Here is a 27,709-nt window from a genome sequence, read left to right on the forward strand (position 1 = left end):
AGTTCAGCATTAATGTCAGCTATATGTAAGCAAATTTTAGAAAGGAAACCTTGGACAGAATGGGAATAGGAATCTCTTTCTTCTTCCAGAGCAGCTGGCTGACTTCCCCGGAGGACCTCTCTTGGGGCAAGATATAAATTGGCTCAAAGAAGTCAGATACTGTATACCAATAATGAGGGGAAAAAAACAATGTTCACAATTGGTCTTACCCAATCCCCTCCACACCATACTTCCTCCCTCTTCTTCAGTCTTATGCTGGTTTTCACAATTAGATGCAGACATGAAGCTGGTAAATTACTTTCAGCTGCAAAAGCTGACAGGCTGGCTTCATGGAAACCAGTGACAAAACTCACACTCTTTTGAGAAGAACCATACATTTATGTGCACTGCAAGAGGCAGATCACACATCATCAATATTGTACTGCTTTTGCAATAGTATGAGATGAGCAAAACTGTCATTTTGGCACTGTTAGACATGAGATTATTTTGGAGCTACTCAGCTACCCATTTAGTTCAAGACATAAAATGGCTGTGAATCAGCTGAAACTATTTGCTCCCTAGTTCCTCTAATAAGAGCATTTGGGTATCATTTTCAAAGAAGGCCACATAATGACAGGAAGAGTAAGCCAAGGATTCTGGTAAATAGACATCGCAGTCCTCACTGAAGCCTCAACAACTGAAATGCAGTTTCAAAACAACCTTTATTCTGCTTGTAGACTTATTACAATTTTTAAAGCAACTCAAAAACAAGACAGCTCCATCAATTCTACAGCTTGAACAAAATTTTAAGGAGGCATGTTTTCACTGTTGCCTTGTAAAGGCAATTTACAATCTGCTTTACCCTCCACCTCCTCAAAGACAATTTTAAAACAAAGTAATCTTAATGTTTTAAAGACATGTAACAGAACAGAGCTTTATTTTCAAAAACAAGAATTAAAAAAAAATAGCAGCATCTTGGGCAGCTAATGCAATCTCATCAGGACAAGTCCAATGGAACGTTACCAACTCCTACAGTTTAGTTTTAACTGCAGCAGACAACATGATTCTACATAAAATGTTGCACTTCGTAACTTTGTCCCATGGGAGGCATTACGCTTTGAGCTACCCATTTCTAAAGTGACCCTGAAAAAAACGGTATCAGGATTCACTTTCCCAACTTAATACCATGCATAGCAAAAGCACTGTGTGAAAATCAGCAGAAGTTTTCCCCATTAGAAGCATCTGAATGTTTTCCCAAGCATTATTATTTCATTGCCAATTACAAGACAAAGCCATTTTTTCACTACAGAACAGTTGACACCAAATAGAAAATCTGAAGATTTGGTTTTACAGATTGCTTGACAAGATAACGGAACCATACAGACAAGCTTTTTTTTTTAATTTTTTTTTTTAAAGAAACTATCCAACAACACAGAAACTCAGTTTTCTAACTGTATCTGGAAACATGCTGTACCCACAAAGGTCTAGTGTGCATGTGCGCATCTTTAAACAAAGTTAATGATATCACTTGTTAAATTCATCAAAATGATCATGTTCTGTGAAAATGCATATATGGGGAACTCGTCATACATAAACAAGCAAGTGTGCACCTGTATGCACAGATGCACATCCCCAACCTGCAAATTCGTATTTCAACTTAAGTAAATCAGAAATTCCTAATTTTTCTTGATTCTTGGTTCTCTTTGCTATGTCTCATGCCTTTCCAAGGCCTTGTGAATGAGATGCTGCAGTGCAGCATAACTCACAGATTTAAAATAAAACAAGAAGTTCCCCAAACTGAAAAAAAGAAAAAAGAAAAAAAAAAAAAAACCAGAACGAAGCCCATCCATGAATTACTTTAGATGAAAAAAACTACACATCAGTAGAAATACAGATAAACACTGTGTTTCTTCAGTTATATCCCCATGCTTTTTTTTCCTGTATGTAGTAGTCTTAGATCAAATCAAAACTGGAGTGAACAGTATGGTACATTAAAGACAAACAACTCTGCAGTGAATAGGGCCTTTGGCAGGACTTAGCTCTGTGCATTAAGGAGAGAGAGAAATGCAGAGGCCACACAATATGTAAGTACCAAAGAAAACCCACTCATGCCAATTTGAGGGCATAAATGATCCCTGCAAATTGCACTGACCCTGTGTAGGCAGAACATCCCCTTAAGAAGCCCTAAGCACTCATCTGTACAACATAGTGCTCATTTCTCATTGTTGCTTGTGCAAGAAAAGCAAGTGTCAAATCTGCACACACACAATTTTTTTTTCTGCTACAGCCACACACGAAGAGAAGTTGCACAGCACACAGGAACGAATTATATTCCATACTGGGCTGGGCATGCTAAGGATATGGCCCACTGACATAGCAGGGGTTTTCTTAATACAAGGAAAATTAGATCCAAACGCCTTAACTATGATAAAATTTCTTGACAAACACTACATGAAACATCAATTCAGATTACATATATTTTGCCTACAGAGAAAAAAATACAATTTTAGTCTTAAAATATTTAACATTCAGAAATTAATATACGTCCGAAGAATATCTTGGATTGCTACAAGTGTTAAACTGCTGTATATTGAACTAATCCGTAAATTCAAGCCCAGTACTATAACTGGCATGCTAGAGTAATTGTTGGTGTTTTTCATAATATATACCAGTTATTAGTATAACAGATTTACATGGTCCTACAGGCCTGAAAAAAGTGTGGAATGAGGAAGGGAAGGCATGAAGACTAAACTTCTATTCAGGAAAAATATTCAAAATAATTTTCTAACTGATGACTATCATGAAACATTAATATTTGTTGAATCTTGTTTCCTGATATAAATTCTAGTAAGAAAATACACCTATAGGAAAGCAAAGACAACCCACCAAAAATAATAATAAAAAAAAGATCACGAAATCAAAATAAAATGAAAAGCCTTACAGCCTCAAAACTGAAGTAACAATTTAAAAATGAAAAGATAATATCAAGATTATTGGAGACTGGCAAATTTCTTCTTATTGTTTCCAATACCTTATAAAGCATTACATACTTTGAAATAAAACACAAGGATCTGTAACAAGAGCTATTAGGAGAAAACCCCATGGGTCTCACTTTTTTGATTGTGTGTGCAACTCTCTTTAATAGTAATGGATCTTGTCTTTTGCATCTTTGGGGAAGAATAATTTCATATGTTCACTCAGTCAAATCTTTTCCAAGATTTCACTGCACTTCATCACTTTATCGATTTCCAATGTGTGAACTTCCTCAGTGGTCAGGACAATAAATAACCACTGCAAATCATTGACAGTGAACTATCCCAGAATTATTAGTAACTCTATTTTAGTAGAATTTATGTATTTGTTTCCTGTAACTGAACCATGATTTTGTAAGTCTCTGGTGCCCTGAAATTATGGAACTGTTCACTTTGATACTGTCTCAGCCTACAGACTCCTGAAAATAAATATCATAGCCTAATCTTTTCCAAAACAGACATTTTCCAGTCTTAATTAGTTCCATATTGTATTCAAATATTCTCATTAGAGGTGGAAGCTTTTTTTTTCCCCACAATACTAATACAAAAAACAAACTTAGCAACAGATTAGAGAAACTTCCTTCATGTGAAATGAAAATACCTTTACAGGCTGACAAAAATTCTGTCACAGGAGGTCAAGAAGTCATTTATTTACCGTGAAGGTGGATTCATTCTGAGATCCAAACTATCTACACCCTAAACTGCAGTTGCAAAATATCCCCATTTTTTTCTGCAGTCATTATCAAAGAAGGATATACTACTTTTTTTGTCTTCCAAATACAAAGACAATCATGATAGAAGTTCAAAATGCTTCAAGAAGCAAATGTAGCATGGTACCGTATTCTAAAGATATCTCTGAAACAGTATTGTTGGACTCAGTGATATTTTATAATGTTCATATATTTTTTTATTGAATAAAGCAGCTTTGAAGCTTATCAGGCACTGCCCAACAAAATATTTAGTAAAAAAAAAATTTACGAACCTTTTAAACTTTGAGCTAGTAGCTCAATATTCTATACAAAGAAAATTGTAAAATATTTCATAGTTTTAATTCTCAAGCCAACTCTTGCTGGCTCTCTGTACATTAAAACAAAACAAAACAAAACAAAACAAAACAAAACAAAAAAAACCAAAAAAACAACCAAACAAGAAAATTATTAACAAAAAATAATCACCAGGAAAAATATCCTTAGGCAAAAGAAATTAAAAAAAAAAGAAGACAAAAAACAAGAAAGAAAAACAAGCTTAACCTGCAGATATGCTTGAGAGAAGACTATAGCCTAAAGAAACTTCAGTATTGCATAGCATAGTCTAAGAATTCAGCTTTCAGCAAACAGAAAAGGAATAGAAGAACAGTTTGGTATTGACAGTTTCCATCAATGATAGTTAGTCATCCAGTACTATGTACATTATTATACACTGTATGCCATTGAAAGTCCTGTTTTCTTCAGTCTTAAATATATTCATGAAACAGGGTTTTTAATCTTCTAAACAAAACACTTCCTGGCACTTTGCTAGTACAATTACTCTGAACAACATACTGTAACTGAAGTCCTTTTAAAGTGTCCCTTAGAAATGAAAGTGCCACTCTGCTACATATCATTCACCAGAAACCAAAATAAAACCACAATGCTGTATGTCTGGATCCACTGAGTGCAGCAACACCATTCCAAGTCAGATTGTGACCACGAAATTCCAATAACTGAATGACACAGACCTCTTATACCTTGTGTCTGGATAATCCAATGTTCCAGCTGGTAAAGCTTCAGAAGTGGTCATAAACAAGCACCATGCTTAAAGGCCTCTATGTCCCTGCAGGGAGATCAGGTTTGGATTTTTCTCTTGTGTTTTTCTTTTCTTAATTACAAAAAAAAGAAAAAAAAAAGCGCTTCAGATTACAAACATACATTCACAGCTTAACACTGTGATCTCTCCCATTGCAGTTGTGAAGGAAATGTCTAGTCCCATCTGAAGACTTTGATACTGCAAATTCTTGAGCAAAGCCGAAAGGAGCCTTTTCTCTCCAGAGGCCTCAATGTTTTCAAATCATTTCTGTAAAAAAAAAAACCAAACTAACAACCCAGAGTATTAAGATCTTCATCGCCTCTGCTGTGCATATACTGGGTAGGCTAGTGTGACATTGAGAGAGTCATTGTGCTGGACAAGTGACGTGTGTTGGTAATGTAGCACCAGTTCTTTGAGCGAGTTGTACAAGTTATATGGCTCGGCGAATCCATACCCAGTAGGTGTTTTGTTTATCACACAGTGCTTTACTTCACCATCCACCCTAAAAAAATAAAAACAATCAGTTTTTAGTTTGTGAGTACAGTAAAATTAAGACAGAAAAGTAGATTTTAGCAATAAATCTTAAGATGCTAGTCAGTACATAGAATTCCTCTCTTCTGTGGTGGAATAATGGTAAAAACCTAGGTTTAGTCCAAATTTGTGATGCCATGCTGGCTTAGGGAGGCAGGAGATAGGCAGAATTTAGGAGCTGCACGGAGAGGATTGCACACATTTTTTGGTTTCCCTTCCAAGTGAGGCTCGTATGTGGGAGTGGCACAGGCTGGAGCCATGTGGGAGACGAAGCAGCGATAAGAACGGCCTCAGGACTTCTTGACCTGACTTCAGGACTTCTTGGACCAAAGGTCCAAGAGAAATTGTGCATATGCAAATGCCTATTGTTCCCAGCTCAAGGTAGACCCCTCACATGTTGGTTACATCATTCACAAATTAGGGTACATACACAACAGAGCAGGCATAGCAGCCTTGTTTGCTGCTCTCTCGAACAAGGAATGTTCCATCTCGTTTTCCCCGCAGCAGATTTTCAGCTTGGCTTCTGTTGATATTTCCCACATTCCATGTTCTCTCATCATGATGAGGCAAGTCCTCATCATCTTCTACCATAGAGTATTGGCTGTAGACAAGAAAAAATGAGTTTGTGAAACACAGAACAAAATCCACTAATTAAGTAGTATTTATTCCATATTACAGTGGTTAGCAGGATGCCTCCTTGGTAAAACTAGGGATTTAAACCAAATAATACTGCACCATTTAAACCACTAGATGAAAGTAAAATACAAGCTCTCTTTCTTGTTTCTTTGGAGAACACTCACGTAAATCTTAGGGAGAATATAAAAAGATGACGTGTTATTTTTCAGAATGTGCTGTGAGCACTTCAGTAGTTCTACCATTGCTCACTGTTTTGGTAAATAGCAAGCCAAACAAAATCAGTACCCTATGAGTCAGCTTCATTTCCAAAGATCAGAACACTTGGTCAGCAGTGAAAAATCATACAATGTATCAACTACAGCTGCTGCTTGGTGAACCTCTGAACAGTAGCACAGTGAGACAGAATAATTATAGGCAAGATGGCTTTGTGGAAAGGTGTAGTAGTAGAGTGCTTTCTCTCTCTCTCTCTCTCTCTCTCTCTCTCTCTCCTTATAAGCAAATTATAAGAACAATATAGGGCCTTCTCTACTAAATCAGCCACCAACTATAAAGCTGATTCAGAGTTACAGAGAACCCTCTGCGCTAAAGCCCACCATGAAAAAAGAAGCATCTGTTTCAGCTGTGTGGACATCACTTCGGTAATCTGCAGTTTCAGAGCTCCCTACTCCCACAGGAACCTGCACTGGTTGGCCCTGCCTCTTCTGCTCAGCTTGCAACCAGTATGTGTTTGGCTAAATGCACTTATTCTCTCTGTTATAGGCTTTTAATTAGTTTTCCTTGGTCTAAGAAAAGATGACTTCTCACTCATCCATAGTTCTGTCTTTCTGAAGATTCTCAACGTAGTCTACAGGAATCAGCAATCTCACACAAAATTCAATTTCTTGTAAAGAAAAAGGGTTATTTGTTTCAGGTAACACTCTCTCTGGGCCCTTTATCCCATCACTCTTTCGACCTGCGTGAGATTCACATATGCTCAGTAGTGGCTCTGTTTTCAATCAGCATGTGGAGAAAGCGATTCTTGTTTTTCATTCTGCTTATTATATTGGTTTATATTTTTCTGCAATACAACTTTAGAAAAAAAGCCATATTCTAAAAGTTTAATTTTTCAGCAGTTATCAGACTTGCTGGCAAGCACTGTCAGCGTGAGAGAAAATGAAGATTTTCTCTAAACAGTTTCACTTACTATTTTGATGCTACACTAAACCCACAGAGTGGCATAGCTCTTTGTCTACTGTTCAAGTGATAGGAACACTTGGAAGCAGGTGCCTACATATTTTACAACATATCATCTTTGAGTTCTGCTAAGACTGAGAAAACAACATGGCTTTAAAATGTGTATGTCATTTTTATCTCCTGCTTCAACCACAGTGATAAGCACAATTTCCAGGATAACAGTAGCAGGCTCAATAAACCAAGCCAAATTAAAATAGATGTGGACAAGGCTAGAATGCAAATCCACTAAAGAGACATTGTCAGTCTGCTGCTTTCGTTGTATAGTCAACCAGGCAGCATAAAAGGCATGCACAAGAAACTAACGTAGGCACAGAATGTTGATACAAATATTTCTGAGACCATTTTCATTTTTCTATTTGTTAATTTTTACTGTTACTACACTTCAGGTATTATTTTGTGTCTTGCTTTTGTTTAACTTTGGTCTGTGTTTACACAACCCAAGCACTTTTTGCTTTTTTCCCAGGAATGAAATGTATTCATTAGCCTAGCCCCTGTCAGAATCTACAGTAAATTAAATTGTTTGAAATGACAGAATACTATCCTGCCATGTTCCAGAGAAATAAAATAGACCACAAAACCAGAGAAAGACACTCTTCAGTACATGCAAATTTATCATCTTCAACAGCAATGTGACATAATTATGTGGGTACCACTATAATGAATAACATCATGGTACCCACAGTTGAAATTTGGAAAAAGCCTGCTCATGCCTAAGAGATTTTCTGAAAAATTTATCCATCCATATGGAATCCCTATAAGATGCTAACACCTTGTGAACTTATTTTTCTGGTAAGAAAAAAAGACACAGGTTACATTTCAGTGCTTTGCTATACTAACTTGATTATGCACTTCCCTGAAAAAAGGAGGAGAGTAGAGAGAGAGCGAGCATCCTTTCTAATACTTGCATTATGTAGGCTGTGCATTGTTTTTGCAGACCTAGGCTCGAGATTTCCTCTGTGTGGTTCAAGACTCAAATATGCTTTATCTCACTTTTGTATTTAGATGATTTGAAACACCAGAAATATCTAAATCTTCCAATACTTACTCTTCTGCATTTTCATTCCCAAGCCATTCATTTAGCTTCTTCTGCCGAACACCTTTTTGAGTCAGCCACCTAGACAATAATTGCAAATAAAGTTAAATTTTAGTCACAAAAGTTGGATACAATTAAAAAACAAAAAACTTTAAAATTTGTTAATTCATGATACTCACATCAAGTATTGATCTCTTGTCTTCCTCAGCTGTATGAGGTCTGGCTTAATGCTGTTCATGCGCTTGTCTATCTCTCTATATTCAGCTGCTTGCTTCTTTAAGTCTTCTTCTAGTCTACGCCTGCTGTCAACAATTTCACTTATCCGAGACTTCAGTTTTTCATAGTTGTGCATGATTCTAGATGGAACAACGTGGTAGGTTACACTCTGATCTCTTATTCATAACTATATAATCTTAGGTTATTTAGAGGCATAGATACTTAAGAGAACAGATTATTTCTCTAGATGCCAGTTCACATCCTCACTATTTGAGGCTTCTTTGCTTACAATTGAACGACTTCAAACTTGTCATCTTGCTTCAGTTTTAGGCAGACCTACACTTGGCATTGTTTATTTTTTCAAAAATCATACAATTTGATACGCAAAATCAAATACTGACCTTTGTATTTCTTTTTCATTTCCTTCCCGTTTAAATTTTTCAATGTATTCTTTACTGTATCTTTCTTGTGTTTGGCACTGCTCTTCAAATATTTTTATTGTTTCATTAAATGCCTCAATGGCCGTTCTCTTCATTTGAATTTCCTGAAAATAAAGTAATTGTTATTACAGTTGTTATCATACAAAGGGGAAGATTTCTTGGCTTGTATCACAGATCACTTCGGTGTACTATAGAAGAATATCCTCTATCAAAATATATTCTGTCTGCAGAACCTTATGGCACAGAGACAACAGGCTGGTGTAAACTGCTACCATGATAAGCTTTCCATGATGAGGTTTATCAAGCAAGTAGAACTGCTAAAAAAAGAACCAGTTACAATCTTTGCTTTGTATAAATAAATTGATGCTTAAAGCTTATGGCAGTGCACTTTGCCCCTTGCACCAACTTAAGTCCTTAGAGGCACACCTGGCTTTCTGAAATAAAGGTGACCTGGACAGGTCTCATGAGGTTAGCTAGTTTATTCTCCTGCTCCTAAATACCTGGTTGAAAGCCAAGTCTTAAATCATTAGTTCAAGTTGCTAGCAATTCTCCAATTTTCTTCAATTATTTTTATGTGCATTCCCTGAACCCTTTAGGAAGCTTGATTCTGGGTCTGTAAAATGGCACTAATTCCTAATTCACTGGCACTTCAAGGAGTGCCTAATAATTGATTAAGCTGAAAGAAGGACACAGGCAGCTTTTCATTCCTGCATTGTGTCTACACATGTCCTCTCTATCCTCCTGGTAAACCAGACCCTTCAAAAACTAGTAATAAAATGCAATGATTCCCTGCAATTGTGCCTTGAAAACCGTAACTCAGCTTGATGAGGTCAGTATGCAAAAGTGCTGGTAAATGAAGGTAGTTATGTACTTGGTTTGGATGCAGCTGTCAGACTTGGGCACAGGGTGGCTTAGTTTATAGGTGCTGGCTGTTCAAACATGAGTAAGCAATTGCACTAATCTGAGCAAGCACATCAGGACAATGGCACTGGCGATGGAAGAGAGGAGTAGGAGGATGACAGTGTGAATTCACATTAATATTCTTAGACATCTACAAAGTCTTCCACTCTCCCTCTGCTTCAAATGTAGCTCACCTGAGATGTTCTTGTGTAGTCTTCATAGAGTCTGTCATATTCTCTGCTTTTTTCTTGGAACTGGGTATTATATTCATGTAATTTCTTTCCCACTGCTTCAATGCTATCCTCTTTTACAACTTGATCCTGGAATGATGAGCAGAAAGAAAGAGACTCTGTAAGGAGACAATTATATAGCACAGATTTTCTGGACTAAACTGCTTAAAACTGCTTAGATAATTACATGGAAATCTGATTCCACTTTCACCAATATGGAGATACAATGCACTAAATGCATAATATGCAAATCAGGAATTAATGACAAAAAGGAATTTTGCATTGCAAGTGTTTAGCTTTGTACTGAAAATTATATATTTCACCACTGAGTGGGATATTTATTAAGATGTTTACTTCTTAATAGTGTATCTGCGGTATTTAAAGTTTTAAGTATTTACATGCAAAGTGTGGAGTTGGTTTTAAACAAAAATACCAGGTTTTGCACCCACTTGATTTTTTCAAACATCAACAGAGCTGAAGTTCTTAATGATAAATGGCTTCCTAGTCTGCAATAATTTTTCTGTATTTAGGTGAAATGCAAAGAAAAGAAACTAAATTACCTGCTGGTACTTAGATACTGGGTAGAGTAATTTTACATCCAGTTTAGGATTGTACTGGGCTAGAGATTCATTCCGGTAGTGGTTTATTAGCTCGACCACAGAGTTGAAAGTTAATGGGTCAGAAAAACCGTATTTTCCATCTCGATGAAAAATTTTGATTAATTTGTTATTTCCTCCTTTCCTGCAAATAAAGTGTATTGAAAAGTTAGGCATGTTTCAAGTACTATTTCCTAAAGAATACTCCACTTTAAGTGCAGTTACTGTATTTTACTATCAAGTATTACAAACCCAGTCTAACTCGTCTTACCTCAGCGTAAGTGTGTAGTCTCCATGCATTTTGGTTGAAGCATCTCGTACCAAAAAGGTACCATCAGCTGTGTCTCGAAGCTTCTCATTTACTTCTTCTCTAAAATGAAAGCAAAAGTAACCAATAATTTCAATTAGTTCTCACACATTTATTCTTTCACAGTGCTCTAAATTCAGATTCAAATGCTTTAAAATAAGTGTGTTTTGAAGCCTTCTAAATCTCCATATTAATACAACTATTTAATACCTTATTTAAAATTGCTAGAAAACAACTGGGATATAAAAAAGGCATACTCTGTGCTCTCACTGCTGGACAAAATTATTATTCATGCAAAGGTCTTTCTGCTTGTTCATACAAGCCTGTACAATTGGAGCAGCCAGTGCTGGTCTGATATACCTATATATAGTACAGATAAAAATGTTGCTAATATATGGCACTTGTTAGTCTGCCTTGCTAACTGTTGTGTCTACAGCTGAGGTTCTGAATGAAAGACAAGAGAAAATTATTTCTTTCTTAGTGCTCCATTTTCATGCTAGCATTTCATATAACTGTCTTAAAGTAACAGAACAATCATTTTGCATACCACATTCTAACAGACTGCCAGTAACTTTTTAGTCATGTTTGGAATAAAACCAATTCTAATATGTTTGTGGTGGAAAATATCCTTGAAATGGCTCTTAAAACTGTGAATTTTCTACACTCAAAGCGTAATACATACACACAGAACATCACAGCAAGAACAGCATAAAGCCAAACATAAGAAATACATGTCTTGAGGTGATTTACCTTGAGATATCTCCCCAGTACCATTCAGCGTCTTGTAATGACATGTTGTTATTCATGCTATTGTTAGTTACGGTATTAGGTTTCGGTGGCTTAGGAGGCAGGGCTGTAAATGAAAGGGGGGAAGAAAAGTTGTAACTCACTGAAAATATGACCATATATTCCTTGAAATTACACATTATTACATGAATTTTATAATTTTATGAGTGCATTAAAAAAAGAACTGGTTGCCACACAGAGTTGTCCATCACTAACAGTCTTAAAAAGACATTACAGGAATCAAGATGTTGTACTGAAAACAAAATAATTCAAAATAAAGCTGTACTGTTTCAAAAAACGATATTATCTTGCAATAATATATTTTAAGCAAAATATAACACCATACTGAACTCCCCCCCGTGAAGAAAGCATTTGCAAAAATAATCTGAAGTTCGCTTTTACCTTCTTTCACTATCGTCAGGTGAACACAAGTAATAAAACATGACAAATTATTTTTTTCCTCCTATGTAATGATGTTAGAGGAATTTTGCTGCTTTCTTCCCTAGAAGCCGAGTAAGAAAAGATGCAAACCCACAGCAATACAGTATATTTGTAGAAGACTCAGGGTTTTGTGATCCTCAGCATTCTGTGCAATGATTTGCAAAAATAACCCCAAAAAGCCAAACCCAACAGTTTAAGAAACCCATCTGTGACCCAAATATCCCTTGCGTTAATTTTAGTAGTCTACGGAATAAATTGTGTTCCAAATGCCAGGACTGATTAAAAAACACACCCCCCTCTTTTCAATGTCAAAGCTGCATATGTATACCAGTGGGTGCCAGAGAAGATACTGCAGCACTGACTTAGTAACAAGGGGAACTATATTGGAGTCAGGATTAAAAATCAACTCAGCTCTTTCAGTTCTCCAGTAAGTACATCATTCCTGTCCTGCATATTATGACCAGGCTCAAAAGACAATGCTTTTAAACTTGCAAGGAATATCAGGAGAGCATAATATTTTCACATGATATGAAAAAATGATGCTATAACAGGCATTCAATTAATATTGCTAGATTTTAAAAATGTTATTCCTTAAACAACCCAAGCCAATGATTTGTAATTACTGTTTCAGGAAATAAGAGTGTTACTACAGCATCTCCTTTTAGACACAGTGTGGAACAGAGAGAACAAAAATAATAATAAAAGAAATACAATTTTTAAATTATATAATAGTAGGACTAGAACTACATCTGACATCATAAAATCAAAACAGAAACAGGTCAATTCAGTAAAAATTCAATTAAGTAAGCAGACAGGTATTTTAATATGTTAAGATTCTAATTACTACAACAATGCATTAATCCACAATTTCATTCTTATTTATGAAAAAAGGAAAGCTATTTGTATTAATAATAAAGAAATCCTACATATTCAGTAAGAATTTTTCAGCAGCTATTGTAAAGACCAAAATTAATTAAGTCTTCTATAATAAGACTGCAGGTTTACCTGGTGGATCCATTTCTATGTAAAACATCAAGTCAGTGCCACAATTTATATCTGTCTTAGGATATTCTATATCCAGCTCTTCCATATTCCAAACAGTATTGTACATTTGTATGAGTTTCACTGAGTAAGCTCAGATACAAGAAAAGAGTCAGGCTGTCTTTGTAATGGTGTCTTGGAATTCATTTTAAAACCTATAAGGGGCTGCACTGTAACCTATTACATCATAATCCTCAGCCAATCATGTCAAAATAATGTCACCAAACCACTCCTGCTTCCTCATTTTGTTCTACATTAATCTTAAAACAATTTCAGTTTTGGGAAGAATCTACATTTAGCAGAACAGCAATATAAACCTGGTATTACACACAAAAGGAGCAAGTGGGCTCCCCTTGCCTGTGTTCCAGGCTCATTTTCCTGACTTTGCAGCATGGTACAGTCCAATCCTGGCAGGATGACAAAAGGCTGATGTGCTGCAGCATGTAGCTCTTACACACACGCACACACAACACACACTCACACACAGGGCAGCTCCCTTCAGAAGCAAGTCAGTCACATCTCAGGTGCATTCTGCTGCCTGAATTTTGCCATTGAAAAAGATTTAAAGGATTCTAGACATACTGCACACATTAGAGATGCATTAGGGAAGAGTATGACTCTGTGTGTGTATATCCATTACACACTCATTTTACACAAACACACAGAGTCATATATATTCACATAACGAAATATGGATTATGTTTTTAAACTCTGCAGATTTATGAGCACACAGTTCTGATAGAGTTTATATTATTATATAAAACCTGCTTACTGCAGAGATGTCTTTATGTCTTACCACTATGTAATAAAACACAGTTCAATTAGATCTAGATTAATTAACATTGAAATCTAAATCCCATATATTGTAATCTTACATTCAGCAGATTCACTCAAAGCATGGAAGAAAGTCAAAACTGAGCAAGATCTTGAATAGGAGTTTTGCTGAACATATAAAAGGCTGTGAGGATACAATAAGATTTAGTCTGCCTTTTCACACAGTTTCTCTACCCTACTCTCATTGATATATTTATCAAGTTAATTGTTTTTAAAAGCAAGAGTCCCTTGTCAATGTCGCCTTTGCCCCTTGACTTTATGTCATCAGCATCCTCCAACCATTTAGAAATACTCCATCTTAACTCCCCCCATCACTGACTGTAACTCTCTCTGACCTCTTGGAAGAAACACATGCAGAATAGGCGATCAATTCCAGAGCAGAATGCTATGTAAAGCAATATGAATGCTTTATACTTGCTATAATCTATGAGGGGAGAAAACCAAAGACCAAAAATTACCACAACAAAGACTGGCTGTTGCAACTACCTCTGCCTACATTGTAAGAAACCCTGGAGCAGCTGGAGCAGCTGAAATGTGCTCTATCTCACAAATACTCATAAAAAAAGTTAACACAATTTATATGCTTTCCAAATATTTCAACACATGTTAAGCTCCTGCCTCCCCCCTGACCCACCACTGTCTGTGCCCCTGAGCAGGTTACGCCTTTTAGACAAGCATCAACATACAAGAGCATGTCTGGAGTACCAACATATACAAAAAGATGCATGTTAGTTTGCTCCATACATTTAGAAGCTTTATTTTGAACTAGACTCTCCCCTTCCTGTTGAGGTAGACATGCTCCAAATATTCTTTCCATTTCCAAAATGAAATAGGATACTTAAAATCGCCCCAGACACAAGTCTAAACACTGAACTTAGAGGTTTAGCCCACCTGCTACCCAAACAGTTGAGTTGCCAAGGTAATTATTTAAATTAAGTTACAAAGATTTCCTACAAAAACTGCATTGCTGCTTTTAGGTCTCACGTGGGATTAGTAAATTTTCTTATTCCATTGAATAAAGACTTTCATGAAAAATTACTGTCCTAGGTTTCACTGGTAGCCAAATTTAGGACTGAACAAACTTGTATAATCAGGTTAGTGCTCAGCTCAGACTAGCCTAGCCTGCAGGCAAGAAAAGACAGAAGGCAGATAGACTATTCCCCATTCTGTATATAACGTGGAGAGGTACTGAAGTACTTCACTTTAATTCATATATCTTAAGACTTTTAAAGCTCTATCTGGTAATCAGTTACAATACAATACTTGCACGAGAAGATGAAAAAAACACAGAAATTCAAAATCACTTACTTTATGCATCGCAAATGATCACCCTTGTAATACAGTCGAAAATACAATCCAATACTGGTTTCCTCTTATAAAAATCTTGCTTAAAAATAAACCTTAAAGCTTCCATTTACTAGGAAACTTCTTTGAAGCAATGAAGAAAAGAGATTGCTTTGCAACCAATGTTCCATAAAAATCCCTAAAAGAGCTTTAACTTGCAGTGAGAAAATCCAAGCCTTCTCTCTCAACTGCTTAAACCTCTGTGCCGTGCAGAAGGTATCCACTTACTCTGGTTCATCATTAAAAAGTGAACCTGACTTCAGTACTGTGAAAAAAAAAAAGAAAAAAAAAAAAAAAAAAAAAAAACCACCACCCTCAGTAGCTTGCACGTCTCTCTCTGATAAAGATCTCAGTTTCATTATTAACTTGGGTAGGTTCAAATATTTGCTCAGCCAGGGATTTCAGGCGGGGGAGGGGAGCTAGATTCAAAGTAAAAGTTGTCATCAGCTAACAAGTGGCCAGTGCAGGGCTAACTTTCTCATTTTAGCAAAGTAAATGAGAAGACCATTGTAAGAGGTCTTAAAATAGTCCCTATCACTGGCTGCTGCATGCAATATTGAATATCAGAAAAGCATCACAAACAGCCAAATGCAGGAAGTGGCTAACTGCAGAAAAAAAATTGAATAAAAATTTTCCTTGAAAAGAGCTGCATCTCTCAAAGCAGCCCTGTGCAAGCAAAATAGCCTGCTTGCAAGCACAGCATCACCTCCTACACATTCATGCTGGATTACAAATAAAGGTGCTGCTTCAAGACCTTAAGTCTGAGGCTGTGAAGCTTTTTATCAATTTCCTATAAACTAAAAATATTAGAAAGAAAACCTGTCTGTACCTGTGATGGTTTCCAGTATATCAGAATTGTTCATTTTTTGGGCAGGCAGGTGGGAAAGGAACTGTACAAGAGGGAGAAGATTAAGTTAAATTTATTTTCCTTGCCTTTGCGTTTGGTGGAGATCAAGCCTGCTAAAGGAACAGAACAGCAACTGAAGAGTCTGCTCTGCCTACAGAGGTTACCTTCTTTGCCAGCTAAACTTCTACAAGGAAATAAATTCAAAGTAAAAGGAAAAGCAGACACATTAAGAGAAGGAGAGAAGGTGATTAATATTTTCCTCCCACTTCTGGCAAACAGTGAGAATTTCTAATAAAAACACTGAGAATTTCTTTGAGATCTGCTTGTTGCTCCTGAAGGCAGCCAAAGAGTATCAACAAGTTTTTGCCTCCTTAATATTTCGCTTACCAAAATACTCCCATGCTGTGAAACAACACTTGCACCTAATAATGAAATCCCAAATATATGAAGTATAGTTTTAATGTTTTGCAGTTGATTGCTTAGCTTCACCTATAACAATCGCTTTCTTCCCTAGTTTTATCCTCTGCCTACTTGAACAATTGTCAGTTCTAAATATAATTTAAAGCAGCAGAGTCATAAAGGGAGAGCCTACTTCAAGTGGAGATAGAAACCTGTGTTTCTGAACTAATCCATCTTGAGACTGCAGTTGAACTACTTCTTTACGGTTAAAATTACGGTTGAGAACATTTCTTGGTTTAGAGGGCCACAATACAGATGTAGATATTCCAAGGAGCAAAGACAACCCAAACCTGATTCACTGAACTTTTTTATCAATTAAAAAAACACAGGTGCCCACACAAAGATAATGAGTTTCTCACTATCCTGCAGGAGAGAATCAAGTGTCATGTGGAAAAAAGACACTAGCATGCACACATCTGTATTTTCAAATATTGCCCTGTTTTAACTTTTCATTTAAATTTCAAAACCCTGAGTGGTGCCCATTTAATATACTGCCTACTGTTACTTGAAGTCATACAGTTTTCTTCTATTAACATAGCATATTCTTTTCTAAAAAAATGGTATCTGAAGTAGGAAAAGAACTGATCAGATTTGACATGCTTGCATGTGTGTTACACACACTTACATACAAATGCCTGCACACAGACATATCAATCTGTAAAAAATGCTAATAAGGTCATACATATTGTTTCTCTCTTACCAAATCCTTGCAATTAGGTATTGAGAAACATAAAGCACAGGCCTGTGTCCAAACTTAAAGCAAGGATACAGCGTTCCAAAGTACAGAGGTTAGCCAAGCACGGTGCTTTCCGTTAGGTCAGGGATAAAGCCTGACTTTCATTAGCTTAGAAGGGGAGCCCTCTGCTGGGTGAGACACGGATGCAGCCACGATCCGTCCGTGCCGTGGGCACAGCATGCACTGTCCCTGCCACCCGCAGCCTTCTGCGTGCTCCGAGCCACGCTGGGCACTGCCGGCACTCTAGCGAAGACTGTGACATGATGCAGAAAAGTACTGACAACGGATAGCATTCCTACACATTTGTTTATGTCCCCAGGACACTATGGACAGGACTGTGGTCACAGGCTGATGCCTGTAGCAGTCCAGGGGACCTTTGAGTCAAATTCCAGGAGGAACTGGATCAGCCTTTACATCGCCCTGCTCTGGCTGTTATGCCACCACTTTTGCTAATATTTTGTGTAATCAAAAGCAATGTCTGCACCTTGGTGATGCTGCCAGGACTTTCACATTGTCCCCAGCAAGAGAGCAGTTACATGTGAGTCAGTTCTATTACCTCACTCATTCTCACCTATGATGCTCCGATTAATAAACTTTTTTTTCAGGCTGCAGTATTTCACAGTCTGAGCTGTTATTTACAATGTTACCTACAAGCCTGGGAAACGGATAAACTGGGATAGACAGCCCAGACAAAGCAGCTCAGCTCTAGTTAGTGCACAGACTATTAGAGGCTTTGATACATTGATACAAGGCAGCTCCTTCCTGAAGCTCTTTTTCTGCTCTTCACCAGCAATGCTAACAGCTCTCCACATCTCTGCTCTCCTGCCACATCCAACTTCCTCTTTGCCTAAGACAGACCTTAGCCTCACACAGCCAAGGCCCCTTCACATTCCTCAACATCCTCCCAGCCCCAGAAAGGACCTCTATCTCCCTAAACTCCCCACCCAAAATGACCTCACAACTTTCTCTGTGTGACCTGCCTTCGCAGCGATGAGTGCTAAACCGACCCTGTTGCCCTGAGCACCTACTGCCCCACAGGTAGTTTTGGGATCTGCACACAGGACAGGCCACCTCCAGAGAGAAAAACTAGGACCCTTTAAAATCCTTCACAATTAACTGAAAAAAACACCCCAGGTCCTCTATACCTATAAATAGAGCCTAAAGCAGCCTTTTGTCTAATATGTATCTTCACAAATCTCCATGACATTTGATACTATGTGAGACATGAGCAGCACTATTTATTATAATGTGTTACAATTAAGATATTTTCTTCTAACAGTACTATTTTGAGTAGCACATTTAGAGACTTGTACTTTGTTTCTGACTGTAGTCTTTAAGTCTGTGCAACTGTACATCAAGCTGGGGGTGTTCAAACTGGATGCAAAAATCACTTATGTTGCCCACCAACAGCATCTTTTGGCCCTCCTACTGATAAACTTGAAGAATGAGACAAGAATCAGCAAACTGATCCAATTTTTTCCAGCCTCATTTCTCCTGCAACATTTTGTCTTCATTTTCTGCACAAGAATCTACAATTCTATGAATAAGAATTACTAACTTTAGTACTTTTGTGTAGGACTAAGCACTATTTTAATCCACAAACTAGAATCTATACTTTGCTGATAAACACCACAACAGACAAAAAACCCCAACCCAACTGTACTGTGGTAAATCAAGTAACAGTCTAGGAGTAAGTCTTCTTTTTGTGTTATGGCATCGAAAAAGCATTGGTCTAGCTAAAAAATGTCCAACTGAAGATGGCTAATTTAAGATACTAATTTCAAAATACAGTAAGATGTAAGGTCCATTTGCTTTCTTACTTTCAGTTGTTTTCAGGTAAGAAGGATAATTAGTGGGTGATGTGCTAAGAAAATACCCACAGCTGTACAAAGATCGACTTGATATTCAGATTGGTTATCTCTAACACTACATTTAATGTATTTATATACTGAGTAAGATACCACTACAATGTCACGCCCAGCTTGTTTTGGACAGACTGTTCTCATCTTAACAAAGAGAATTAAGAAGGGAGGAAGGACAAAGCCATCATTCCAGCCTGTGAAAAAGAGAAGAAGCCTGACAGCACTGGCTTCCCTGTTATCACTTAGTTGTCATGATGTTATTTTCAAGAAGTAAAACTCTTTCTGCTTGAAACCTCTCAAATTCACCACTTGTAAAATTCTATTAAAGACTGTAATTCTAAAAACACTTACACAACAAATAAGGTCTATTTTATTGGAATCTTCTTTTTATGACAATGTATCTATACAGTCTTTATGGAAAATCAAGCCGCTACAAGCAATAATCTTAAAAATGACAATTCTGAAAAACACATTTTATAGTCTTCCATAAGAACTATAAAAACAAACCACTTCAGATGTTCAGGTCACTGAATGATATTGATGTGGAAAATGGACTCATGTCCTAATCCTGCAAACTCACAGAACATTCTATTAAGATTCAACTTCTGGAAATGATTCAAATTCTTTAGAGGCCTAAGAGCAGACACTAGCTAACCAGACACTACAAAGCCTGAAAATTTTTATCTGAGGGTTTTTTCCAGCGTATTAGTAAATGTGTATATGTTCTACTAAAAAGCATTCCACTAGACATGATGGACTTTGAAATGCACAGGGAAGGAGCTCTATTTTTTGTAACATATCACACGAAAAATCCTAGTACGACTGTGAAAGTAAACCACTGCATCATGATATATCAATCAATGCACAGCTAATATTAAAAACAAGCAGCAATTCAATTATAATTATTAATGTAGTGTCAAATCATATGAATCTGATGGATACAATGGCATTTCTTTAAGCACCCTAATGACACTCTCAAAATGACTAGATTCCTTGTCCTCATTAGTAGTTCTAATATCAACAGCTTTCACTTTTATACTTTCCTCACACTAAGAAACTCAGGCAGATATGCAACCAAGCGATCTCTTAAATGCAACTTATAAAATTCTTGCTTTGAAACTGAAGAAACTGCTGACCCTACATTTGCAACCTCCCAACCAGGGTCTCTAGACATATATATTAACCTACTCCAAAGCATATACGTGTAACTATAAAAAATGCAATTAGCATTAGACTATTAGAATCCATTTTGCTTTTGAAGGTTTATAGCATGCGACAAAGAAAATAATTTTTTAACTATTCAGAGCTATTTGCTGATTCTTAGTAAAACAGGACAAATACTTTAAGTTTGGACTCTCCTAGTTGTTAGAAAGCATTAGGAAGAAAAATAGACAGTGGTTCTGGAAATGCCTGCTTAACTACTTTGATAAAATTGAACAAAATAAATAGCAAGCTGAAACCAGGTATATACAAAATGTTAGGGAAAGTTTCCTAACTAACAGAGCTGGCAAGATTAAAAAAGCCTTTCAAACAGAATTAAGAACAACAATTTTAGCCATTTTAAGGTAATCTTCATTAGCTGATGAAGGGGATTATACAATGTGCTTCCCTGAAATACAGGAAATAAAGCACTTTTCTGCTGCCATGTTCTAGCTGTTCAAATGGTAAGCAGCCCTACAAATCCTACTGCCATGAACTTTATTTTGTGCTTTGACTAGAGTGGTGGGAAATGCACAGGCTGTCCAATGTTCTGTTCACACTTTCCTTTGTTAGGATATTCTCTTTTAAAAAGCTGTGAAAGGAATTGCTTTCAGCTAACATGTAAAGTTCTCTGTATTAATAATTCCCTTTGCACACACTTAGCAACTCTGCCTTGCTTCTACCAAATACTTGATTTAAACCTAGGAATTTTGCATAAATTACTATTACTAATTCACTATTTGTTGCCTTAATTAGATGCTAACTTACAGAATCAATACAAGTGGGATCTAACTTTCCTGGATGGGCTCTTAGTAATTTTTACTATATTTATTGATATCAGTAAATAAATATTTTGAGAATCTGGATTAAAAGTACATGTAAATAATAATTATATTAAATACATTAAATATATTATGTATTATATATTATAAACTAATATAAAATAAAAAATATATGTAAATAATGTCTCCACTGGGTATAGCAAATCCAAGAAAAGTTGCCTGGGAGTATATTGAGAGTTTAATAAAACCACAAGAATTAACCCCCCCACCTCTGTATGATATGCATTCTTTGGTTTATGGGTCTTAAAAAACTTACAAATTCCTTATGCTGTTTACTGAAAGAGAATGAAAGTCCTAAGGCTGTAGAAACAATTGGCACTAAAATGATTTTAATGAAAAAGACTATTTCTTATAAAATGAACATTGCACAACACTATAAAACATATAAACAACATCTAATTAGTTCTGTGATTGTGCACTTTTGCTTTGCATTAAGTTTGATTTAAAAGGAAAAAACCCAAGCATTTGCTGTCCTTAGGTTGAATTTTAATATTTAAGAAAACAGTGGTAGATAACTTTTTAAATTAAAAGTATTTTTTACCTGGTACGGGCTGTCTCTCATTCCATTCACTTGTGATTAAAACCTCTAGGATTTTTACGTGGTGTTCTGTATTATCAGAGCTGCAAGAGATTTATTAGGCAGTAAGAAGTAGGAGAAATGCAAAAGTTTACTTTAAAATTATTTAAAAAAATCAGGAAAATTTACTACAAAGCTCTCACATCAGAAATAAGCTCAGAAAATTAATTAATCTTACTTTGTATATAATTCGTTCATATTTACAGTACAAAATATGGTAAAGATGACCCACATACCTTGCTATCTGGAATTTGAAAAGCAGAGGGCTGAAAATTTCAGCCAGAGACCTTGCATTCAAGAGATTTTTGCTGGAGGCTTGACAAACTCTGAGGAAATGTTTGAGCAAATACTGGAGTGTGAGCCAATACTGGGGAGGTATATTTGGAGATCTGATCAGTTTCTTCAGTAACTGAGCATATTCCTCTGAGCTCTGCACTTCTGCAAGCAAACAGAGAAATGGCTCTTGAAATCAGCACAGGAACATTCAAGTAAAATGAAGCTATATATGACTCCTTTAGAAGTATCAATTTTACAGGAAAATATAATTCTGTCCATCTTTAGAGCCATAAAATTTCTTGCCTCTTTTAAAAGAAGTGAAATGCTCAGGGAAGAGTAAAGAACAAGTATTTAAAAGTCAAATGGAAACAGATATGCATTTTGGTAAAAACCACAAAGTGTTCAGAACACACCGGTAGAAGTCTGTCTTGTGTTTAGCGTCACACATGATTGGGTAATTCTGAGATGCACTAGATAAGCCTCACAGGTGCTGTTCTAACTTTGAAGGTTACCAGTAACAATATCCTGTCCTGAGATATATAACAGAATACTTGGCCCATGTGCTGAAAGCCTATAAGCTGTACTTGTTTGAAATGACCACTGTAGATGATGAATCTCACATGCATGTATTTCTCACTTCATAATCTGCCACCCCAATGTAACACAGCACGCCATGACCTCTAATATATTTACTTTGTCAGCACTGATAAAAAGTTAAAAATTAGCTTTCTGTATACAGTTAAGTCCTTGATTTTTCCCCCCAGTTCTTCTATAGTATTTCTAGGTACTAAAATGAAGAGAACTGTTATCCCTTATATTTTCCATTATGTTTACCCAAATAAGTAAATGAATAATACAGATCTGACCTGAAACAGCTTCCATTGAAAATGGTAAAGGTTTATTTATAGCTTCTGAGATGCTGCCAGGTTGTGCAGAATCTTTTCTATGCTGTGGGTGACAGCTGGACCACCAGATATTCAGAATTCTAATATAAGCTTTTTTGTTTGACATTTGAAATAATACAATAATCATACCTTGAGCTACAGAAATCATGTCACTGTAAACAGCTGCTGGAATGATGGGATTTGGCAGGTCCAGGATATACCTCTTGAGAGCATCTGATAAAGTATGAACATCAAATGTCTCTAAATCTAACGAAGAGGCATCTAAAAGGAAAGAGCAACATGCTTTTTAGACTTTAGAAACTGGAAAAAATATACAAGCTCTTAATAAGCCAAATTTGCTAACTTACATCTGGTTTATGGGGAACAATTCATAAGAAAGAATGTAAGACACCAAGAAACATCTTTGAGATGAAGAACACACAGAGTTCAACACGATGCCCAGTCCTTTGGCATTGGATGAACCAAATGGTTTCCACAGCTATGTGTGGCCTCTCAAAAACAGTTCAGGGCTGAACTCAGACTAGAACCAGTGACTTGATGCATCTTGGCAATGTTATGGAACATCAGAATATTTTTAACAGGTCTCTGTTTTATGTGTAAATATTTTGTGTGAGAAGTAAGTACTAATCAAAGGTTTGGTCAAATGGAGCTTCTCTACAGGGAGCTACTTCTATTATGACTAAAAGTTTGATTAACATCTTGGAAATCCAAGTTTGTAAAGATTTATGTAAGTAAGTTGAAACAAATATACACGTGCAGAACTGTGTTCTTGGTGGTTTATGCAGCTGTTGGGATTTATCTTGTAAAACCTGATACTCTTCCAGGATGGTTATGACTTGGGATAAGGGTTGAGACTGTCACATAAAGGACCACTTGTTAGTGTTGGAGCAAGTAATATCAGCACCAAAAATAAAAAATGGGAAAATGCAGAAATCCTTACTTAGTGAAAGCAAGAATAGGGCTCATCCTATAACATGAAACTCTGGCACAGTAAAGTCCTAAGTGTATGTAAAAAGATCCATATTTGGTACAAGAATTTAGAGGCATTAATGCTGATCAACATTCTATCTAGCCAGGTCCCTGGTAAAATAACTACTGAATCCATTTGGCCAGTTTAAACAAAGGCAACAGGGAGGTTGAACAATGAAATATGTAGTGCCTCTACAAATACAGCAGGCAGGAGGGGATAGTGAGAAACCTAGTGCTCCTCCAATCTCCTTTGTTTTCCCCAAAGAAAAGCATGCAGTATGAGCTCAAATCTTATCAGACCCTGAAGAATTTGCATGAGAAAAAGGGCATAATGAATGTTCCAGATGATAAAAAATTGCAGTGGGAATGAATTCTACAAGAGCAATTATGTGTCAGAGAATCCAACCACAAATTGTTAAAAAGTTAGTTTTTATTAATATTATTGCTCACTGGCTGTTTATTATTTCATAAGCCAATTTAAATCATGCTTCTTCAGTGTTGACCATTTCTCTGAAGTATCTCCCACATTACTATAATGGATACACAAGTAAGAATATATCTACTCTGTAACTCTCTGCATGTAATATCAAAAGAGAACTGAAATATTCCATTTGCTGAACTGACCAGATATAAGTCAGCTTTCATTTTGGAGCTAGATGGCATTGTGTTGATGCTAACAGACAGTTATCCAATTAAAAAATGGAGAGCATTGTGACCACTACCAGAACAGCACACTAATGCAAGTTCACAACTTTGACACCAAAGCCGACTTTAGAGAGCAGGCAGTGGAAATGAGATATGTCTGTATCCCTGTACCTGGATACTCACTGCATCATCTCTGCCCTGGAAGATCCTAATCCTATCTTAAAGAGAACTCAGAAAAAGACTCTGTTACTAAACAGAGTGAAGTTCTTACTAAAGTGAAGTTCAGTTTTTGTTACTCAAACCTAACTGCATTTTACGTAAGAATACATGTAAACCATGAGTTTTTGATCTCAAGAGATAGATGAACCATTCAAAAAAGTATATCTCAGTTTAGAGACTTAAGAAAGTATTCAGATAAATTAAGAGATACAATCATATTGGTGCCATGGAAAATCGGGACTTATCTGGACTGAAAAATATAAATACAACACTAAGAATGTGACTGCTATCATGAGGTTGCTGGCACCCCATGCCTATCTCATCTCCCTGCTTCTACACATACACTTCTTCACTGCAACCACAATCAGCATAGGACAGGATGCTCTTTTGTTTTGAAAGAACAGCAACTAAGAGTATCATCTCTAAAGGACTTTGTTAATGTCTGCAGTTATTAAAAATGAGGAGACTAATTCACTGTGTGAGTTTGATTTCTTTGTACCTTTGGCAACATGGCTTGTAACCAGTTTCATTTTCTACTCCTTGTATTTCAGGCAAATGAAAGCTCACACCACATACTGCACCCCAGCTTGCCAAGTCGTGGTCAAACTCTCCACCTACTCACATACTGAAACAGCGCTGCCATGCCAGTATATTCTGGCCTGAAGTAGAAATTAAGCACACCAAAAAGAAGAGGAAATATATTTCAAGAAACTTGAATGGGTATGTGGTGTTAGTGGTGTAGTTGCATTTCACTGTCTGAGAATTCAGCCTACAATATTAATTCACTTATCTCTTTTACTTCAGTATCACACTCTGTAGCAGGTAAAGGGCTGCTATTGCCAGCCCACCTACTGGACCAAAAAAATGCACACACAGCACTGTATGTAAACAACTGGCCATTTGTTTACAAAATAATAACCTGCAGCCTTTCACGAATAATATATTTTTTACCTTGAGCTGAACAAAACATCTTGTTTTTCTCTGTACAGTTAGACTGTCAAGTCTTCGAACAAGCAAGCAACAAGAAGATATTAAATAATTATTCTTAGGAAAAAAAAACCCATGCAGTGGAGCCAAGAAAAAAGACAACGTGTAAAAGCGAAAAATACTTCTCATATGAAATGTAAAAGTTACAAACTTTTTTACTTATATATGTTTTTCTAACAGCATATTATTGAGAACCAGCACATATGAGTGGGAGCGGTCAGACCACAAAATCTGTCTAGTGCTTTAAGGAAGAGAACTGTACTTACCACATTCAAAAATCTGTCTTAATTCCACTGTGCTGCTCGAGCCTTGTGCTCCATACAAAGTTGAGCACTCCAGACCTTCAAAACAAAATTGATGGGACATATTTAATATTTCGGTGACTGTTGCCCTGATGCAACATATTTCCATTTTCTTCAATAAGTAATTACAGTATAAATTAACAACATTCTTCCACCTACCACACTACAGAATGTGATTGCTTTTTAAGGTTGTAAGTCATCTTTTTGTGCAAACTTCTGTGCCTGCACAAAGAGCTGGCCAAGGAAGATCAGAGATGCCAGTAGTCCCATGTACGCTGTACAAATGTCCACTGGCCAACTGTAGAAGGCCAGGACTGGGAAACAGATTCCCACTGGTGTCAGAGAAAATAGCTGCATATATCACATGTATAATCTGTCTAATAGTTCACCTGAATTATTAGAAAAGACATCAATAAAATGTTTTCACATGAAAAATACTGTTTACAACTTTCCTACATCAGTGAAAAGAGAGAAAACACAAGGAAAGAGACCATATGCAGGGATGCAGAGCACTGATGATTTAACACTATCAGTGGTGTCTCCTGGAAGCAGCAGTTCCTTATGCAAACTAGTGCTAAATACTGGCTCTTCACGTTGATATTAGCAAGTTCCCACTCTTTCAGGAAAGGCTTACACTCTTTTAAAGTGTCAGGAGTATGTTAGAACCTATGTCCCCAAGGAGAGCAGCCTGATTCTGATCAGAATACCATTTTTGCTCTTGTTCCCCAGCTTAAGGCCCCTGAATACTCAGGACTCACTGAGCTGCTCCTTACCTCACCAGGACTGTGAAGGCGCCAACAAAGGTGGTGCCAGGAAGACAGAAACAGGGCAAAAGAAGTACAACACAGTAAAAGTCTGAGGAAAGCCTCAAAAGGATGGAGAGACATCAACAGAGGAAAGCAGGAGAGGAAAAAAAAATAAAAGCAACACTGGCTGGCTCATTCTGGAGAAGCAATAAAGAATTGACTCCTGAAGAATAAAACCAGCTCTTGTAACCTTTTCATGTTTTATTCTTTTCTTTTTTCCCCTGCTTCGGGGCAAAAGATTACTTTTTTCTCCACATGGCTGTGTATCCAGCTCAATGTTACGCTGGAGTTTCCACAACCAGCTTAAGGTACACTTACTGGTTAGAAAAAACAAAACAATACCAAATGCTTCCCCCTTACCTTTTAATAACACTTACATTAGTTATTAAATGCCATTTGAGGTAAGCTTTGGTTTTGCTCCGACAGTCTAAACTGCCTGTAATGAGCAGAAACCAGTGCAACAAACCTGAAACACGATTATTTTGGATGTTAAATAATGTGATGCATTTTCAGCTCTAGAAAGAGGACATGACAGCTCTGGATCTGCTTCCGCAGTCTTGGTTCACACAAGCAACAAAAAACCCTGCTACATCGTTCTTCAGCCTACCTTTCTTTTCAATTGTCTCCACTATCTTGATAAGAATCGGTGGAGCAACATCAGGAGGTGCAAACTGCTCTGTAAGGTCTGGAAGTGAAAAAGCTGTAAATAAAAG

The 27,709-nt window shown here is 36.7% G+C and overlaps 1 protein-coding gene across 1 annotated transcript in view; it reads right to left on the reverse strand.

The window, feature by feature from the left end:
• Positions 1 to 682: 682 nt before the first annotated feature.
• PIK3R1 (phosphoinositide-3-kinase regulatory subunit 1) overlaps positions 683 to 27,709 on the reverse strand; it is a 58,157-nt gene continuing 31,130 nt past the window's right edge. The window contains exons 3-16 of the mRNA XM_085043210.1: positions 27,604 to 27,696; positions 26,155 to 26,229; positions 23,198 to 23,329; positions 22,124 to 22,325; positions 21,852 to 21,931; positions 11,669 to 11,771; positions 10,883 to 10,981; positions 10,576 to 10,756; positions 9,980 to 10,105; positions 8,847 to 8,989; positions 8,409 to 8,585; positions 8,242 to 8,310; positions 5,758 to 5,928; positions 683 to 5,298 (exon numbers count right to left, since the gene is read on the reverse strand). Coding sequence (XP_084899336.1) covers positions 5,109 to 5,298; positions 5,758 to 5,928; positions 8,242 to 8,310; positions 8,409 to 8,585; positions 8,847 to 8,989; positions 9,980 to 10,105; positions 10,576 to 10,756; positions 10,883 to 10,981; positions 11,669 to 11,771; positions 21,852 to 21,931; positions 22,124 to 22,325; positions 23,198 to 23,329; positions 26,155 to 26,229; positions 27,604 to 27,696 — 1,841 coding nt within the window. The 3' untranslated portion in view covers positions 683 to 5,108. The remainder of the gene's footprint in view (positions 5,299 to 5,757; positions 5,929 to 8,241; positions 8,311 to 8,408; positions 8,586 to 8,846; positions 8,990 to 9,979; positions 10,106 to 10,575; positions 10,757 to 10,882; positions 10,982 to 11,668; positions 11,772 to 21,851; positions 21,932 to 22,123; positions 22,326 to 23,197; positions 23,330 to 26,154; positions 26,230 to 27,603; positions 27,697 to 27,709) is intronic.

Source organism: Lichenostomus cassidix, chromosome Z (assembly GCF_008360975.1).
Source record: "Lichenostomus cassidix isolate B80296 chromosome Z, HeHo_3.0, whole genome shotgun sequence".
NCBI lineage: Eukaryota > Metazoa > Chordata > Aves > Passeriformes > Meliphagidae > Lichenostomus > Lichenostomus cassidix.